General features: G+C 39.6%; 1 protein-coding gene across 1 annotated transcript in view; it reads left to right on the top strand.

Annotated features, from left to right (window-relative positions):
• Positions 1-15,845, top strand: part of LOC137281992 (uncharacterized) — a 212,039-nt gene that overhangs the window by 18,152 nt on the left and 178,042 nt on the right. The window contains exon 3 of the mRNA XM_067813748.1: positions 10,862-11,012. Within this exon, the coding sequence (XP_067669849.1) occupies positions 10,862-11,012 (151 nt within the window). The remainder of the gene's footprint in view (positions 1-10,861; positions 11,013-15,845) is intronic.

Below are 15,845 nucleotides of genomic sequence, written 5' to 3'. Positions count from 1 at the left end.
GATGTGGTAGGGTGAAGGAGATGGTTTGTGATGTTGGGTGTTGATGTTGGGTGTTGATGTGGTGTGATTTGGCAGAATAAAGGAGAGAGATATGTGTGTGGAGGGGGATGTGGGGGCGGGTGATTTGATAGGGTGAGGATGATGTGAGGGTGGCTGGGGTGATGTGGGAGGGTGATGTGATAAGGTGAAGGAGGAGGTCAGGGATGTGATGTAAGTTCAGACTTAACTGGGTGACAGAAGCTGATGACATTTATGGAGACCAATAAATTTTAGGGATTAACTGCAGATTAGAGAGCCTGATCAGAAGTACAGTTACCCAGATTAGACAGCCTGATGAGAATTACAGTTACTCGAATTAGAGAGCCTGATCAGAATTACAGTTACCCGGATTAGCGAGCCTGATTAGAATTACAGTTACCTGGATTAGAGAGCCTCATCAGAGTTATAGTTACCCAGATTAGAAACCCTGCTTAGAGTTACAGTTACCCAAATTAATGAACCTGCTTAGAATTGTAGTAACCCGGATTAGAGAGCCTGATCAGAATTACAGTTACATGGATTAGAGAGTCGCATCAGAATTACAGTTTCTCAGATTAGACAGCGTGATCAGAATTACAGAGACTCTGATTAGAGAGCCTGATTACAATTACAGTTATCTGGATTAGAGAGGCTGATTAGAATTACAGTTACTCTGATTAGACTGTCTGCTTAGATTTCCAGTTACCTGGATTGGAGATCCTGATCAGAATTACAGTTACACGGATTAGAAAGCCTGCTTAGAATTACAGTGACCCGGATTAGGGATCCTGATCAAGAATACAGTTCCTTGGATTACTTGGATTAGAGAGTCTCATCAGAATTACAGTTTTTCAGATTAGAGAACCTGATCAGAATTACAGATATCCAGATTAGAGTGCCTGATTAGATTTACAGATATCCAGATTAGAGAGCCTGCTTAGAATTACAGTTACCCAGATTAGTGAGCCTACTTAGAATTACAGTTACCCAGATTAGTGAGCCTGATCAGAATTATGGTTATCCGGATTAGAGAGCCTGATCAGAATTATAGTTACTCAGATTAGACAGCCTGATCAGTATTACTGTTACTCGGATTAGAGAGTCTCAACAGAATTACAGTTTCTCAGATTAGAGAGCCTGATCAGAATTACAGTTAGTCAGATTAAAGAGCCTGCTTAGAATTACAGACATCTGGATAAGAGAGCCTGCTTAGAATTACAGTTACCCGGATTGGAGATCCTGATCAGAAGTACAATTAGTCAGATTAGAGAGCCTGATCAGAATTACAGTTACTGTGATTAGAGAGCCTGATCAGCATTACAGTTACCCGGATTAGAGTGTCTAATCAGAATTACAGTTTCTCAGATTTGAGAACCTGATCAGAATTACCGATATCTAGATTAGAGAGCCTGCTTAGAATTACAGTTACTCAGATTAGAGATCCTGCTGAGATTTACAGTTAATCGGATTAGAGAGCCGCATCAGAATATTACAGTTATCTGGATTAGAGAGCCGCATCAGAATTACAGTTACTTGGATTAGAGAGCCTGATCAGAATTACAGTTTCTCCGATTAGAGAGCCTGATTAGAATTACAGTTACCTGGATTAGAGAGCCTGTTCAATATTACAGTTACTTGGATTAGAGAGCCTGCTTAGAATTAAAGTTACCTGGATTAGAGATGCTGATCAGAATTACAGTTACTCGGATTAGAGAGTCTCATCAGAATTACAGTTACTCGGATTAGAGAGTCGGATCAGAATTATAGTAATCCGGATTAGAGAGCCTGCTTAAAATTACAGTTACTCTGATTAGAGAGCCTGCTTAGATTTACAGTTAATCAGTTTCAAAAATTAGAGAACTTGATCAGAATTACAGTTATCTGGATTAGAGAGCCTGTTCAGAATTACAGTTACTTGGGTTAGAGAGCCTGATGAGAATTATAGTTACTCGGATTAAAGAGCCTGTTTAGAGTTAGAGTTACCCGGATTAGAGAGTCTCATCAGAATTACAGTTTAAAAAATTAGAGAACTTGATCAGAATTACAGATGTCTAGATTAGAGAACCTGATCAGAATTTCAGTTACTTCGATTGGAGATCTTGATCATAATTACAACTACTAGGATTACAGAGCCTGCTCAGAATTACAGTTACTTGGATTAGAGGTCTCATCAGAATTACAGTTTCACAGATTAGAGAACTTGATCAGAATTACAGATATCTAGATTAGAGAGCCTTATCAGAATTACATTTAGTCAGATTAGAAAGTCAGATCAGAATTATAGTAATCCGGATAAGAGAGCCTGATGAGAATTATAGTTACTCGAATTAAAGAGCCTGTTTAGAGTTAGAGTTACCCGCATTAGAGATCCTGATCAGAATTACAGTTATCTGGATTGAAATGTCTCATGAGAATTACAGTTTCTGAGATTAGAGAGCCTGCTTAGAATGACAGTTACTCGGATTCGAGAGCCTGCCTAGATTTACAGTTACTCGGATTAGAGTGCCTGATCAGATTTGCAGTTAGTCTGATTAGAGAGCCTGATCAGAATTACAGTTAGTCAGATTAGAGAGCCTGATCAGAATGATAGTTACTCGAATTAGAGAACCTGATCAGAATTAGCGTTACTGTGATTAGAGAGCCTGATCAGAATTACTGTTACCCGGATTAGAGTGTCTCATCAGAATTACAGTTTCTCAGATTTGAGAACCTGATCAGAATTACCGATATCTGGATTAGAGAGCCTGCTTAGAACTACAGTTACTTGGCGTAGAGAGCCTGCTTAGATTTACAGTTAATCGGATTAGAGAGCCGCATCAGAATTACAGTTATCTGGGTTAGGGAGCCTGATCAGAATTACAGTTACTTGGGTTAGAGAGCCTGATTAGAATTACAGTTATGCGGATTAGAGATCCTGATCAGAATGACAGTTACTCGGATTAGAGATCCTGATCAGAAGTACAGTTACTTGGATTAGAGAGTTCCATCAGCATTACAGTTTCACGGATTAGAAAACCTGCTGAAAATTACAGTTATCTGGATTAGAAAGCCTGATCAGAATTACAGTAACTCCGATTAAAGAGTCTGCTTAGCATTACAGTTACCTGGATTAGAGAGCCTGCTTAGAATTACAGTTACTCGGATTAGAGAGCCTGATCAGAATTACAGTTACCCACATTTGAGAGTCTCATCAGAATTAGATTTTTAGATTAAGGAACCTGATCAGAATTACTGATATCTAGATTAGAGAGCCTGATCAAAATTACAGTTACTCGGATTAGAGAGCCTGCGTAGAATTACAGTTTCTTGGATTAGAGAGTCTGCTTAGAATTATAGTTACCCGGATTAGAGAGCCTGATCAGATTTACAGTGAATCAGATTAGAGAGTCGGATCAGAATTAGAGTAATCCTATATTAGAGAGCCAGATGAAAATTATTGTTACTCGGATTAAAAAGTCTGTTTAGAGTTAAAGTTACCCGGGTTAGAGATCCTGATCACAATTACAGTTACTCTGATTAGGGATCCTGATCAGAATTACTGTTAGTTGGATTAGAGAGCCTGATCAGAATTACAGTTACTTGGATTATAGATTCTGCGTAGACTTATAGATCTCTGAATTAGAGAGCCTACTTAGAATGACAGTTACCCATGTTAGAGAGCCTGATCAGAATGAAAGTTTTTCAGATTTGAGAGCCTGATCAGAATTACAGTTACTTGGATTAGAGAACCTGATCACAATTAGTTACGTGGATTAGAGTGTCTCATCAGAATTACAGCTTCTGAGATTAGAGAACCTGATCAGAATTACAGATATCTGGATTAGAGAGCCTGGTTAGAATTACAGTTACCTGGATTAGAGAACCTGCTTTGATTTACACTTACTCGGATTAGAGAGCCTGATCATAATTGCAGTTACTCGGATTCGAAAGCCTGATTAGAATTACAGTTATCTGAAATGGAGAGCCTAATCAGAATTACAGTTTCTCAGATAAGAGAACCTGATCAGAATTACAGATATCTGGATTAGAGAGCCTGCTTAGATTTACAGTTACTCGAATTAGAGAGCCTGATTAGAATTACAGTTTCTCAAGTTTAGAGAACCTGATTAAATTTACAGTTATCTGGATTAGAGAGCCAGATCAGTATTACAGATACCTGGATCAGAGAGCCTGCTTAGAATTACAGTTACCTGGATTAGAAAGCCTGATCAGAATTACAGTTACTTTTGTTAGAGAGCCTGATCAGAATTACTGTTAGTTGGATTAGAGAGCCTGATCAGAATTACAGTTACTTGGATTATAGATTCTGCGTAGACTTATAGATCTCTGAATTAGGGAGCCTACTTAGAATTACAGTTACCCATATTAGAGAGCCTGATCAGAATTACAGTTACTCGGATTAGAGAACCTGATCACAATTAGTTACGTGGATTAGAGTGTCTCATCAGAATTACAGTTTCTGAGATTAGAGAACCTGATCAGAATTACAGATATCTGGATTAGAGAGCCTGGTTAGAATTACAGTTACCTGGATTAGAGAACCTGCTTTGATTTACACTTACTCGGATTAGAGAGCCTGATCATAATTGCAGTTACTCGGATTCGAAAGCCTGATTAGAATTACAGTTATCTGAAATGGAGAGCCTAATCAGAATTACAGTTTCTCAGATAAGAGAACCTGATCAGAATTACAGATATCTGGATTAGAGAGCCTTCTTAGATTTACAGTTACTCGAATTAGAGAGCCTGATTACAATTACAGTTTCTCAAGTTTAGAGAACCTGATTAAATTTACAGTTATCTGGATTAGAGAGCCAGATCAGTATTATAGATACCTGGATCAGAGAGCCTGCTTAGAATTACAGTTACCTGGATTAGAAAGCCTGATCAGAATTACAGTTACTCTTGTTAGAGAGCCTGATCAGAATTACAATTATCCTGATTAGAAAGCCTGATCAGAATTACCGTTATCCTGATTAGAAAGCCTGATCAGAATTACAGTTACTCTTGTTAGAGAACCTGATCAGAATTACTGTTACTCGGATTAGAGAGCCTGATCAGAATTACAGTTACTCTAATTAGAGAGCCTGATCGGAATTACAGTTATCTGGATTAGAGAGCCTGATCAGAATTATAGTGACTCAGATTAGAGAGCCTGATCAGTATTACTGTTACTCGGATTAGAGAGTCTCATCAGAATTACAGTTTCTCAGATTAGAGAGCCTGATCAGAATTACAGTTACTCTTGTTAGAGAGTCTGCTTAGAATTACAGTTACTCGGATTAGAGCGCCTGCTTAGGAATACAGTTATGCGGATTAGAGATCCTGATCAGAATTACAGTTACTCGGATTAGAAAGCGTGATCAGAATTACAGTTACTTGGATTAAAGAGTCTCATCAGCATTACGGTTAGTCAGATTAGAGAGCCTGATCAGAATTATAGTAATCCGGATTAGAGATCCTGATGAGAATTATGGTTACTCTATTTAAAGAGCCTGTTTAGAGTTAGAGTTACGAGGAATATAGATCCTGATCAGAATTACTGTTAGTCGTATGATAGAGTCTAGATTAGAGAGTGTGATCAGAGTTACAGTTACTTGGATTAGAGAGCCTGCGTAGAATTACAGATACCTGGATCAGAGAGCCTGATCAGAATTACAGATATCTGGAATAGAGAGCCTGCTTAGAATTACAGTTACCTGGATTAGAGAGCCTGCTTAGATTTACAGTTAGTCTGATTAGAGAGCCTGATCAGAATTACAGTTGGTCTCATTAGAGAGCCTGATCAGAATTACAGTTAGTCTGATTAGAAAGCTTAATCAGAATTATAATTACTCGAATTAGAGAGCCTGATCAGAATTGCAGTTACCGGTATTAGAGTGTCTCATCAGAATTACAGTTTCTCAGATTAGACAGCCTGATCAGAATTACAGATAGATATCTGGATTAGAGAGCCTGCTTAGATTTACAGTTACTCGGATTAGAGAGTCTGATCAGAATTACAGTTTCTCAAGTTTAGAGAACTTGATTAGTACTACAGATATCTGGATTAGAGCCTGCTTGGAATTACAGTTACTCAGATTAGAGAGCCTGCTTAGATTTACAGTTACTCGGATTAGAAAACCTGCTGAAAATTACAGTTATCTGGATTAGAAAGCCTGATCAGAATTACAGTTACTCCGATTAAAGAGTCTGCTTAGAATTACAGTTACCTGGATTAGAGAGCCTGCTTAGAATTACAGTTACTCGGATTAGAGAGCCTGCTTAGAATTACAGTTACCCACATTTGAGAGTCTCATCAGAATTAGATTTTTAGATTAAGGAACCTGATCAGAATTACAGATATCTGGATTAAAGAGCCTGATTAGAATTACAGTTACTCAGATTAGAAAGCCTGCTTAGAATTACAGTTACTTGAATTAGAGAGCTTGATCAGAATTACAGTTACTCGGATTAGAAAGCCTGATTATAATTACTGTTATCTGAATTGGAGAGCCGAATCAGAATTACAGTTACTCTGATTAGAGAGCCAGCTTAGAATTACAGTTACCTGGATTAGAGAGCCTGCTTAGATTTACAGTTAGTCTGATTAGAGAGCCTGATCAGAATTACAGTTTCTCAAGTTTAGAGAACTTGATTAGTATTACAGATATCTGGATTAGAGCCTGCTTAGAATTACAGTTACTCAGATTAGAGAGCTTGCTTTGATTTACAGTTACTCGGATTAGAGTGTCTCATCAGAATTACAGTTTCTCAGATTTGACAGCCTGATCAGAATTACAAATATCTGGATTAGAGCCTGATTAGAATTACAGTTCCTTATATTAGAAGGCCTGCTTAGAATTACAGTTAGCTGGATTAGAGAGCCTGCTTAGAGTTACAGTTTCCCGGATTAGAGAGCCTGTTTGGAATTACAGTTACCCAGATTAGAGAGTCTCATCAGAATTAGATTTTTAGATTAAGGAACCTGATCAGAATTACAGATATCTGGATTAAAGAGCCTGATTAGAATTACAGTTACTCAGATTAGAAAGCCTACTTAGAATTACAGTTACTTGAATTAGAGAGCTTGATCAGAATTACAGTTACTCGGATTAGAAAGCCTGATTAGAATTACTGTTACCCGGATTAGGGACCTTGATCAGAATTACAGTTGCTTTGATTGGAGATGCTTATCAGAATTGCAGTTACTTGGATTAGAGAGCCTGCTTAGAATTACAGTTACCCGGATTAGAGAGCCTGATCAGAATTACAGTTAGTCAGATTAGAGGGCCTGATCAGAATTACAGTTAGTCAGATTAGAGAGCCTGATCAGAATTATAGTTATCCGAATTAGAGAGCCTGATTAGAATTGCAGATATCTGGATTACACTTACCCGGATTAGAGAGCCTGCTTAGAATTACAGTTACTTGGATTAGGGTGCCTGATTAGAATTACAGTTACCCGGATTAGAGAGCCTGATCAGAATTACAGTTAGTCAGATTAGAGGGCCTGATCAGAATTACAGTTAGTCAGATTAGAGAGCCTGATCAGAATTATAGTTATCCGAATTAGAGAGCCTGATTAGAATTGCAGATATCTGGATTACACTTACCCGGATTAGAGAGCATGCTTAGAATTACAGTTACTTGGATTAGGGTGCCTGATTAGAATTACAGTTACCCAGATTAGAGAGCCTGATCAGAATTATTGTTATCTGAACTGGATTAGAGAGCATGATTAGAATTACAGTTAGTCAGATTAGAGAACCTGATCAGAAATACAGTCATCCTGATTAGAGAACGTGATCAGGTTTACTGTAATATGTGTTAGAGAGTCTAACCAACTTTATGGTTAAATGTATGAGGAAATCAGATACTGTTTAAAGAAACTGAACTCAAGAACCTTGTAAGTTTCAGATTAACAAAATTCGAGAAAAGTTAAAATTGACTGGATTATGAGTCAGGTGAACAAAGTGTAGGGCTAGCTGGCTATTAGACAATCTATTTTAAGTATTTCCTTCGAAGGTTTGGGGGATGAAAACAATATTTTAGTGCTTAATGCTTAAAAATCTGGACAGTTCTGCAAAAGTTTTGTTTTAAAAGGTTTTACGCCCTATAATACCTCCTTCTTCATAGCTGTTAACCATCACTTGTCCAAACTTCTTTCAAAACATGGTAAATGAGAATAGTTAAACCTCATAATGCTCAGGAAAAAATATCTTTACTTTTTACTTGCATGTGGTCGTGTTTAACTCAAGGGGGGTAACTCTTGATGTCCTATCTTCACACACTTGCATAAGGAAACCTGTGCTAACATGTACAGATATGTACAGTGTACAACTGCAATGTTGATAGTTATAAGTATTCTGTTAACACATGTAAATAGTCAGACTGTCCTTAAACTGCACATGACAGTAATGGTTTCCGAGGCACAACACAAGTTCCGTAACACTTGTGAAAGTGGATGAGCAGTATTCTGTTTGTGCATGAGTAATACTCTGCAGAATTGTTTCAGTGAGTATTTGTTTGAGGCATGTTGTAAATGTGTTTATCACTTTCTGTGGGAGACACCCCAGATGTTATTTCACATGAAAAATCACTGCAGTCTGAGGCGTCTTGTTAGCCAGCCATCTGGCCATGAATATCTGCATGCTACATGCTTAGTTTACACAAACTAGTTTCATACTGCAGTTTTGCTCTAGTGGATGTCTACACATATGCATGGTCTACAGAGCATGTTGTGTATAGGGTGAACAGGGATGTATAGGGTCTAGAGGGATGTTGTATACAGGGTTAGGGGGATGTATAGGGTCTACAGAAATTATTGTGTCTACAGAGACGTATAGGGTCTACACAGATGTTGTGTATATGATCTACAGAGATGTATAGGGTATACAGGGCATGTTGTATACATGGTCTACAGGGATGTTGTATATAGGGTCTACAGGGATGTTGTATATAGAGTCTACAGTTATGTTGTATATAGGGTCTACAGGGATGTTGTATATAGGGTCTACAGGGATGTTGTATATAGGGTCTACAGGGATGTTGTATATAGGGTCTACAGGGATGTTGTATATAGCGTCTACAGGAATGTTGTAGATAGAGTCTACAGGGATGTTGTATATAGAGTCTACAGTTATGTTGTATATAGGGTCTACAGGGATGTTGTATATAGGGTCTACAGGGATGTTGTATATAGGGTCTACAGGGATGTTGTATATAGGGTCTACAGGGATGTTGTATATAGCGTCTACAGGAATGTTGTAGATAGAGTCTACAGGGATGTTGTATATTGAGTCTACAGGGATGTTGTATATAGGGTCTACAGGGATGTTGTATGCAGGGTCTACAGGGATGTTGTATGTAGGGTCTACAGGGATGTGACCCGTGAAGGTCCCGGGGTAGAATAGGCCTTCAGCAACCCATGCTTGCCATAAAAGGTGACAATGCTTGTCGTAAGAGGCGACTAACGGGATCGGGTGGTCAGACTAGCTGACTTGGTTGACACATGTCATCGGTTCCCAATTGCGCAGATCGATGCTCATGTTGTTGATCACTGGATTGTCTGGTCCAGACTCGATTATTTACAGACCGTCGCCATATAGCTGGAATATTGCTAAGTGCGACGTAAAACTAAACTCACTCACTCACTACAGGGATGTTGTATATAGAGTCTACAGGGATGTTGTATATAGAGTCTACAGGGATGTTGTATATAGGGTCTACAGGAGTGTTGTATATAAGGTCTACAGGGATGTTGTATATAGAGTCTACAGGGATGTTGTATATAGAGTCTACAGGGATTTTGTATACAGGGTCTACAGGGATGTTGTATATAGGGTCTACAGGGATGTTGTATATAGAGTCTACAGGGATGTTGTATATAGGGTCTACAGGGATGTTGTATGTACTGGCTACAGGGATGTTGTATATAAGGTCTACAGGGATGTTGTATGTAGGGTGTATAGAGATGTTGTAAATAGGGTGTACAGAGCATGTAGTATATAGTTCTCTGACTTTACAGAGTCTAATATTGTAGATATCCAGACCTCACTGAGTGTAAGATTGTATACAGACCGCTATGTCCCTGAGTGTAATGTGATATACAGATCGCTATATGACTGAGCGTAAGGTTGTATACAGACCGCTATGTCCCTGAGTGTAATGTGATATACAGATCGCTATATGACTGAGTGTAAGGTTGTGTACAGACCGCTATGTCCCTGAGTGTAATGTGATATACAGATCGCTATATGACTGAGTGTAAGGTTGTATACAGACCGCTATGTCCCTGAGTGTAATGTGATATACAGATCGCTATATGACTGAGCGTAAGGTTGTATACAGACCGCTATGTCCCTGAGTGTAATGTGATATACAGATCGCTATATGACTGAGTGTAATGTTGTATACAGACCGCTATGTCCCTGAGTGTAATGTGATATACAGATCGCTATATGACTGAGTGTAAGGTTGTATACAGACCGCTATGTCCCTGAGTGTAATGCGATATACAGATCGCTATATGACTGAGTGTAATGTTGTATACAGACCGCTATGTCCCTGAGTGTAATGTGATATACAGATCGCTATATGACTGAGTGTAAGGTTGTATACAGACCGCTATGTCCCTGAGTGTAATGCGATATACAGATCGCTATATGACTGAGTGTAATGTTGTATACAGACCGCTATGTCCCTGAGTGTAATGTGATATACAGATCGCTATATGACTCAGTGTAATGTTGTATACAGAACCTGATGGTCTAAATTTTAGTGTTGTTTGTGGATATTCAGATTCTGATGTCACAAGGTTGTACAGACAAGGTTGTATAGTTGTTGTGTTGTTGGTCCGCAGGGAAGGAGTACTGGGAGCCAGGAAGCAGGCCAGTACTGGCCAGTAATGTTGTCTGCTGTCTGTGTGGTCATCGTTGCGATAGTGGCCTTGACCTTGTGGTGGTACTACAAGAAGCATGGCACATATCGATACCGTGTTCGAGAACCTACAGGTATGGCTCATATGAACTAGTGGTTGGATATACTCATTGTTTTGCTCATGAATATTCATAGGCATGTTTATGACACTTGTTATATGAACTCTTATGCATGTACAGGATTGAAGTCCAAGGAAAGTCCATCCACACATGCTGATTTGTTCTCTTTAATGCAAGACCATCTTGAAGGTGAAGTGTCTTGAGTCTATTGAGGCATAGATGATTAAGTCGGACTGTTTTCACTATGTCATCATGTCATGTTCTCACTCAATCTCACCATGCGACAACATCCAGTCATTGATACGAAGGCAACTTCAGTATGTTACAACCTCTCTGTGTGACAGCCTCATCATTTGACAACCACTCCCTGTGAAAACCTCACCATATGATAACCTCTTCTTTTTACAGCCTCACCATGTTACAAACTCACCTTGATAAAACACTATGACATCCTCACCCAGTTACCTCACTGCAGAATAACCTCACCCTCTTGCAACCTCACAAGGTTAGCTTACCCTGTGACACCCTGTTATAACCTCACCCTTTGGTGACCCTACCTCTATATGTTACAGTCACAGCAAGTGATTGGTTCACCCTGTGTCACACTTTGATGATTCCGCATCTATATGTTACAATCACACCAAGTGATTTGCTCACAACCTCATTGTGTGCCAACCTGACTGTATTACAGCCTTAATGTGTCACAACTTCACTATATTACAACCTCACCATGTGACAACCTTGTGTCACACCTTCACTGTGTGACAGCCTCAATGTGTTACAACCTCACTATATTACAACCTCATCATGTGACAACCTTGTGTCTCAACCTCACCATGTAACAGTGTAATTGTGTCATAACTGAACCATGTGACAACCTCACTATATTGCAACCTCTCCATGTGACAACCTTGTGTCACAACTTCACTATATTACCTCACCATGTGACAACCTTGTGTCAAACCCTCACCATGTGACAGCCTCAGTGTGTTACAACCTTACCTTGTCATAACCTCACCATGTGACAACCTTGTGTCAAACCCTCAACATGTGACAGCTTCAATGTGTCATATTTAACCATGCGACAACCTCAATGTGCTACAGCCTCACCTTGTGACAACCTCATTATGTTACAGCCTCACCTTGTGACAACGTGAATGTGTTACAGCCTCACCTTGTGGCTTGGACACCTTGCCTCCATTCCTCTTGTCTTTCATGACACACACAGAAATTCTTTCGCATCTTACAAGATATCAGTTAATCAGTATTTGGACAAAATCACAATTGTGGTATCTGACCACCTTTGAAGGAGATATTTCGTTGAGGGATGGGGTGAGACTCATTGATCGGATGGTACTGCCAGGCTACATCATTGATCCATCTGCAGCAGCTCAGTAGATGGAACTCATTCCCACTTATGGTACAGATATGCACAAGATAAGAGATGATCGCTCCTGACAAAGGCCAGTGTGTTTTCTTATACTAATGGCAGTATTGCTGAACTACATGATTGAATACCATTTTGTGCTTTTCACTTGGAAAGCATTGTGTGTTTTAAGTGTTTCATGAAATATTCATTGTGTTTATTAATAATGGTAGATAAAAAAGGTGAAGAACATGAAAGGGATATGTTCCATATAATGCCATAAGACAGGGACTACTTTGCCTGGACCGAACACACCATCAGCATAAATACCTGCAACTTCTGTTGTGCGATGTGGTGTTACACTACGACGTCTTGCTGGAGGACATCTTGTTAGCTCTGCATCGAAGGCCTGAAAATAGACACAGAACACATCAGAGATCAAACGTAAGGCAACTGTTTGTAAGATTGTTGAGTTCCGCTCCACTAAAAGTTGATCTCTAAGTGTGGCTGCTGTGAGGCCATATCTGACATTGGCCAGAGTAGTAATTACAGTCATCAGCTACGGATCAACACGCTATTTTACTGGGCTTCATCATTCTCCCTTCATCAAAAAAGGAAATCCATGCATCAAAAACTTGATCCATCAAAATTTGTTTCCTTCTTAAACGGATCAGAAGTTTCATTTGCCCGAAGTTTGTGATCATGGCATATTTTGATTTGAGGAATAAAAGGTAGTGAGGTTTGTATGCCCCTTGCTCCGTCAGCTACATGGTGTGTGCTTTCATCAGGGCGCTTGATCGAGGTAGAGTCCGCAGAACAACAAATGGAGGTGTGGAAGACCAGATCTACATTGTATATGGGCATTAAATATTAATACGTAAATCAGGAATATATCAAGACATGGACAATGTCCGAATATTGTATGTGTGACCAAAACAGTATTTGTGTGATCAAGGCAGTGTTTGTGATTAAGGCAGTGTTTATGTGATCAAGGCAGTATCTGTGTGTTTGTGATCAAGCAGTATACGTATGATCAAGGCAGTTTTTGTGTGATCAGGGCAGTATCTGCATCATCAAGGCAGTGTCTGTGTGCCTGTGATCTAGGCATTATTTGCATCATCAAGGCAGTGTCTGTGTGTCTGTGATCTAGGCATTATTTGCATCATCAAGGCAGTGTCTGTGTGTCTGTGATCTAGGCATTATTTGCATCATCAAGGCAGTGCCTGTGTGTCTGTGATCTAGGCATTATTTGCATCATAAAGGCAGTGTCTGTGATCTAGGCATTATTTGCATCATAAAGGCAGTGTCTGTGTGTCTGTGATCTAGGCATTATTTGCATCATCAAGGCAGTGTCTGTGTGTGATCTAGGCTTTATTTGCATCATCAAGGCAGTGTGTGTGTTTGTGATCAAGACACTATTTGTGTGATCAAGGCAATGTCTGTTAGGGCAATATTTGTGTGTTTGTGATCAAGGGATCAAGGTAGTATCTGTGATGAAGACTGTATCTGTGGAATCATGGCAGTATCTGTGTGATCAAGGCAGTGCCTGTGTCTGTTATCAAGGTTTTACCTGTGTGATCAAAGGAGTCTCTGTCTGTTCAAGGCAGTGTCTGTGTGATCACAGCTGTATCTATGTGAATGAGACTGTGTCTGTGTGATCAAGGAAGCATTTGTGTGATCAAGGCAGTGTCTGTGTGTATGAAATCAAGGATGTGTCTGTGATTTTTCTTGAGCAGCAAAGTGTGTTACAGACACACATTCACCTTTCACATGCACCTCAAACTGATCATTCACACACATTGTACACTAAGCAAGCACACACATCTCACACCCACCAAACATACAGGCACATTGTACACTCATGCACACACATCATACGCTCATCGTGCATGTACATCATACACTCATCATGCACACACATCATACACTCATCATGCACACACATCACACACTCATCATCCACACACATCATACACTCATCATGCACACACATCACACACTCATCATCCACACACATCATACACTCATCATGTACACTCATCATACACTCATCATGCACACACATCATACACTCATCATGCACACACATCATACACTCATCATGCACACACATCATACACTCATCATGCACACACATCATACACTCATCATGCACACATCATACACTCATGCACACACACATACACTCATCATGCACACACATCAGACACTCATCATGCACACACATCATACACTCATCATGCACACATACACTCATGCACGCACATCATGCACTCATCATGCATGCACACCATACACTCATCATGCATGCACATTATACGCTCATCATGCACCCACATGCACTCATCATGCACACACATACACTCATCATGCACACACAAACACCCATGCACACATACAGTCATCATGCACACATACGCTCTTGCACATCATGCACTCATCATACACACACATCTCATACTCACTGGAAATATAATGTGCACAATATTACCATACCACATCATCTTACATACATACTTGATACACATTGCAGCTGCATATTACACACATCACACGCACACACACAATATACACTCATTATGCATGCACACACAATATACACTCATTATGCACACACACACTCATGTACACACAATATACACTCATGCACACACACTCATCATGCACACATCATACACTCATGCATGCACATCATACACTCATCATGCATGCACATCATACACTCATCATGCACACACATTATACACTCATCATGCACACACATCATACACTCATGCATGCACATCATACACTCATCATCCACGCACATTATACACTCATCATCCACACACATCATACACTCATCATGCACACACATCATACACTCATCATGCACACACATCATACACTCATCATGCACACACATGATACACTCATCATTCACACACATCATACTCATCATCCACACACATACACTCATCATGCACACACATCATACACTCATCATGCACACACATCATACACTCATCATGCACACACATCATACACTCATCATGCACACATACACTCATGCACACATCATACACTCATCATGCACACATCATACACTCATCATACACATATCATACACTCGTGCAAGCACATCATACACTCATCATGCACACATCATACACTCATCATGCACACATCATACATTCATCATACAGATATCATACACTCATCATGCACACATCATAAACTCATCATGGACACATCATACACTCATGCACACATCATACACTCATCATGCACACATACACTCCTCATCCACACATCATACATTCATGCACACATCATACACTCATCATGCACACAAACACTCATCATGCACATATCATACACTCGTGCAAGCACATCATACACTCATCATGCACACATCATACACTCATCATGCACACATCATACACTCAACATGCATGCACATCATACACTTATCATGCACACACATACACTCATGCACACAC

This window comes from Haliotis asinina, chromosome 4, assembly GCF_037392515.1.
Source record: "Haliotis asinina isolate JCU_RB_2024 chromosome 4, JCU_Hal_asi_v2, whole genome shotgun sequence".
NCBI classification, from domain to species: Eukaryota; Metazoa; Mollusca; class Gastropoda; order Lepetellida; family Haliotidae; genus Haliotis; species Haliotis asinina.
The sequence above is the reverse complement of the archived record's forward strand: the minus strand, read 5'-3'. Positions and strand labels throughout refer to the sequence as shown.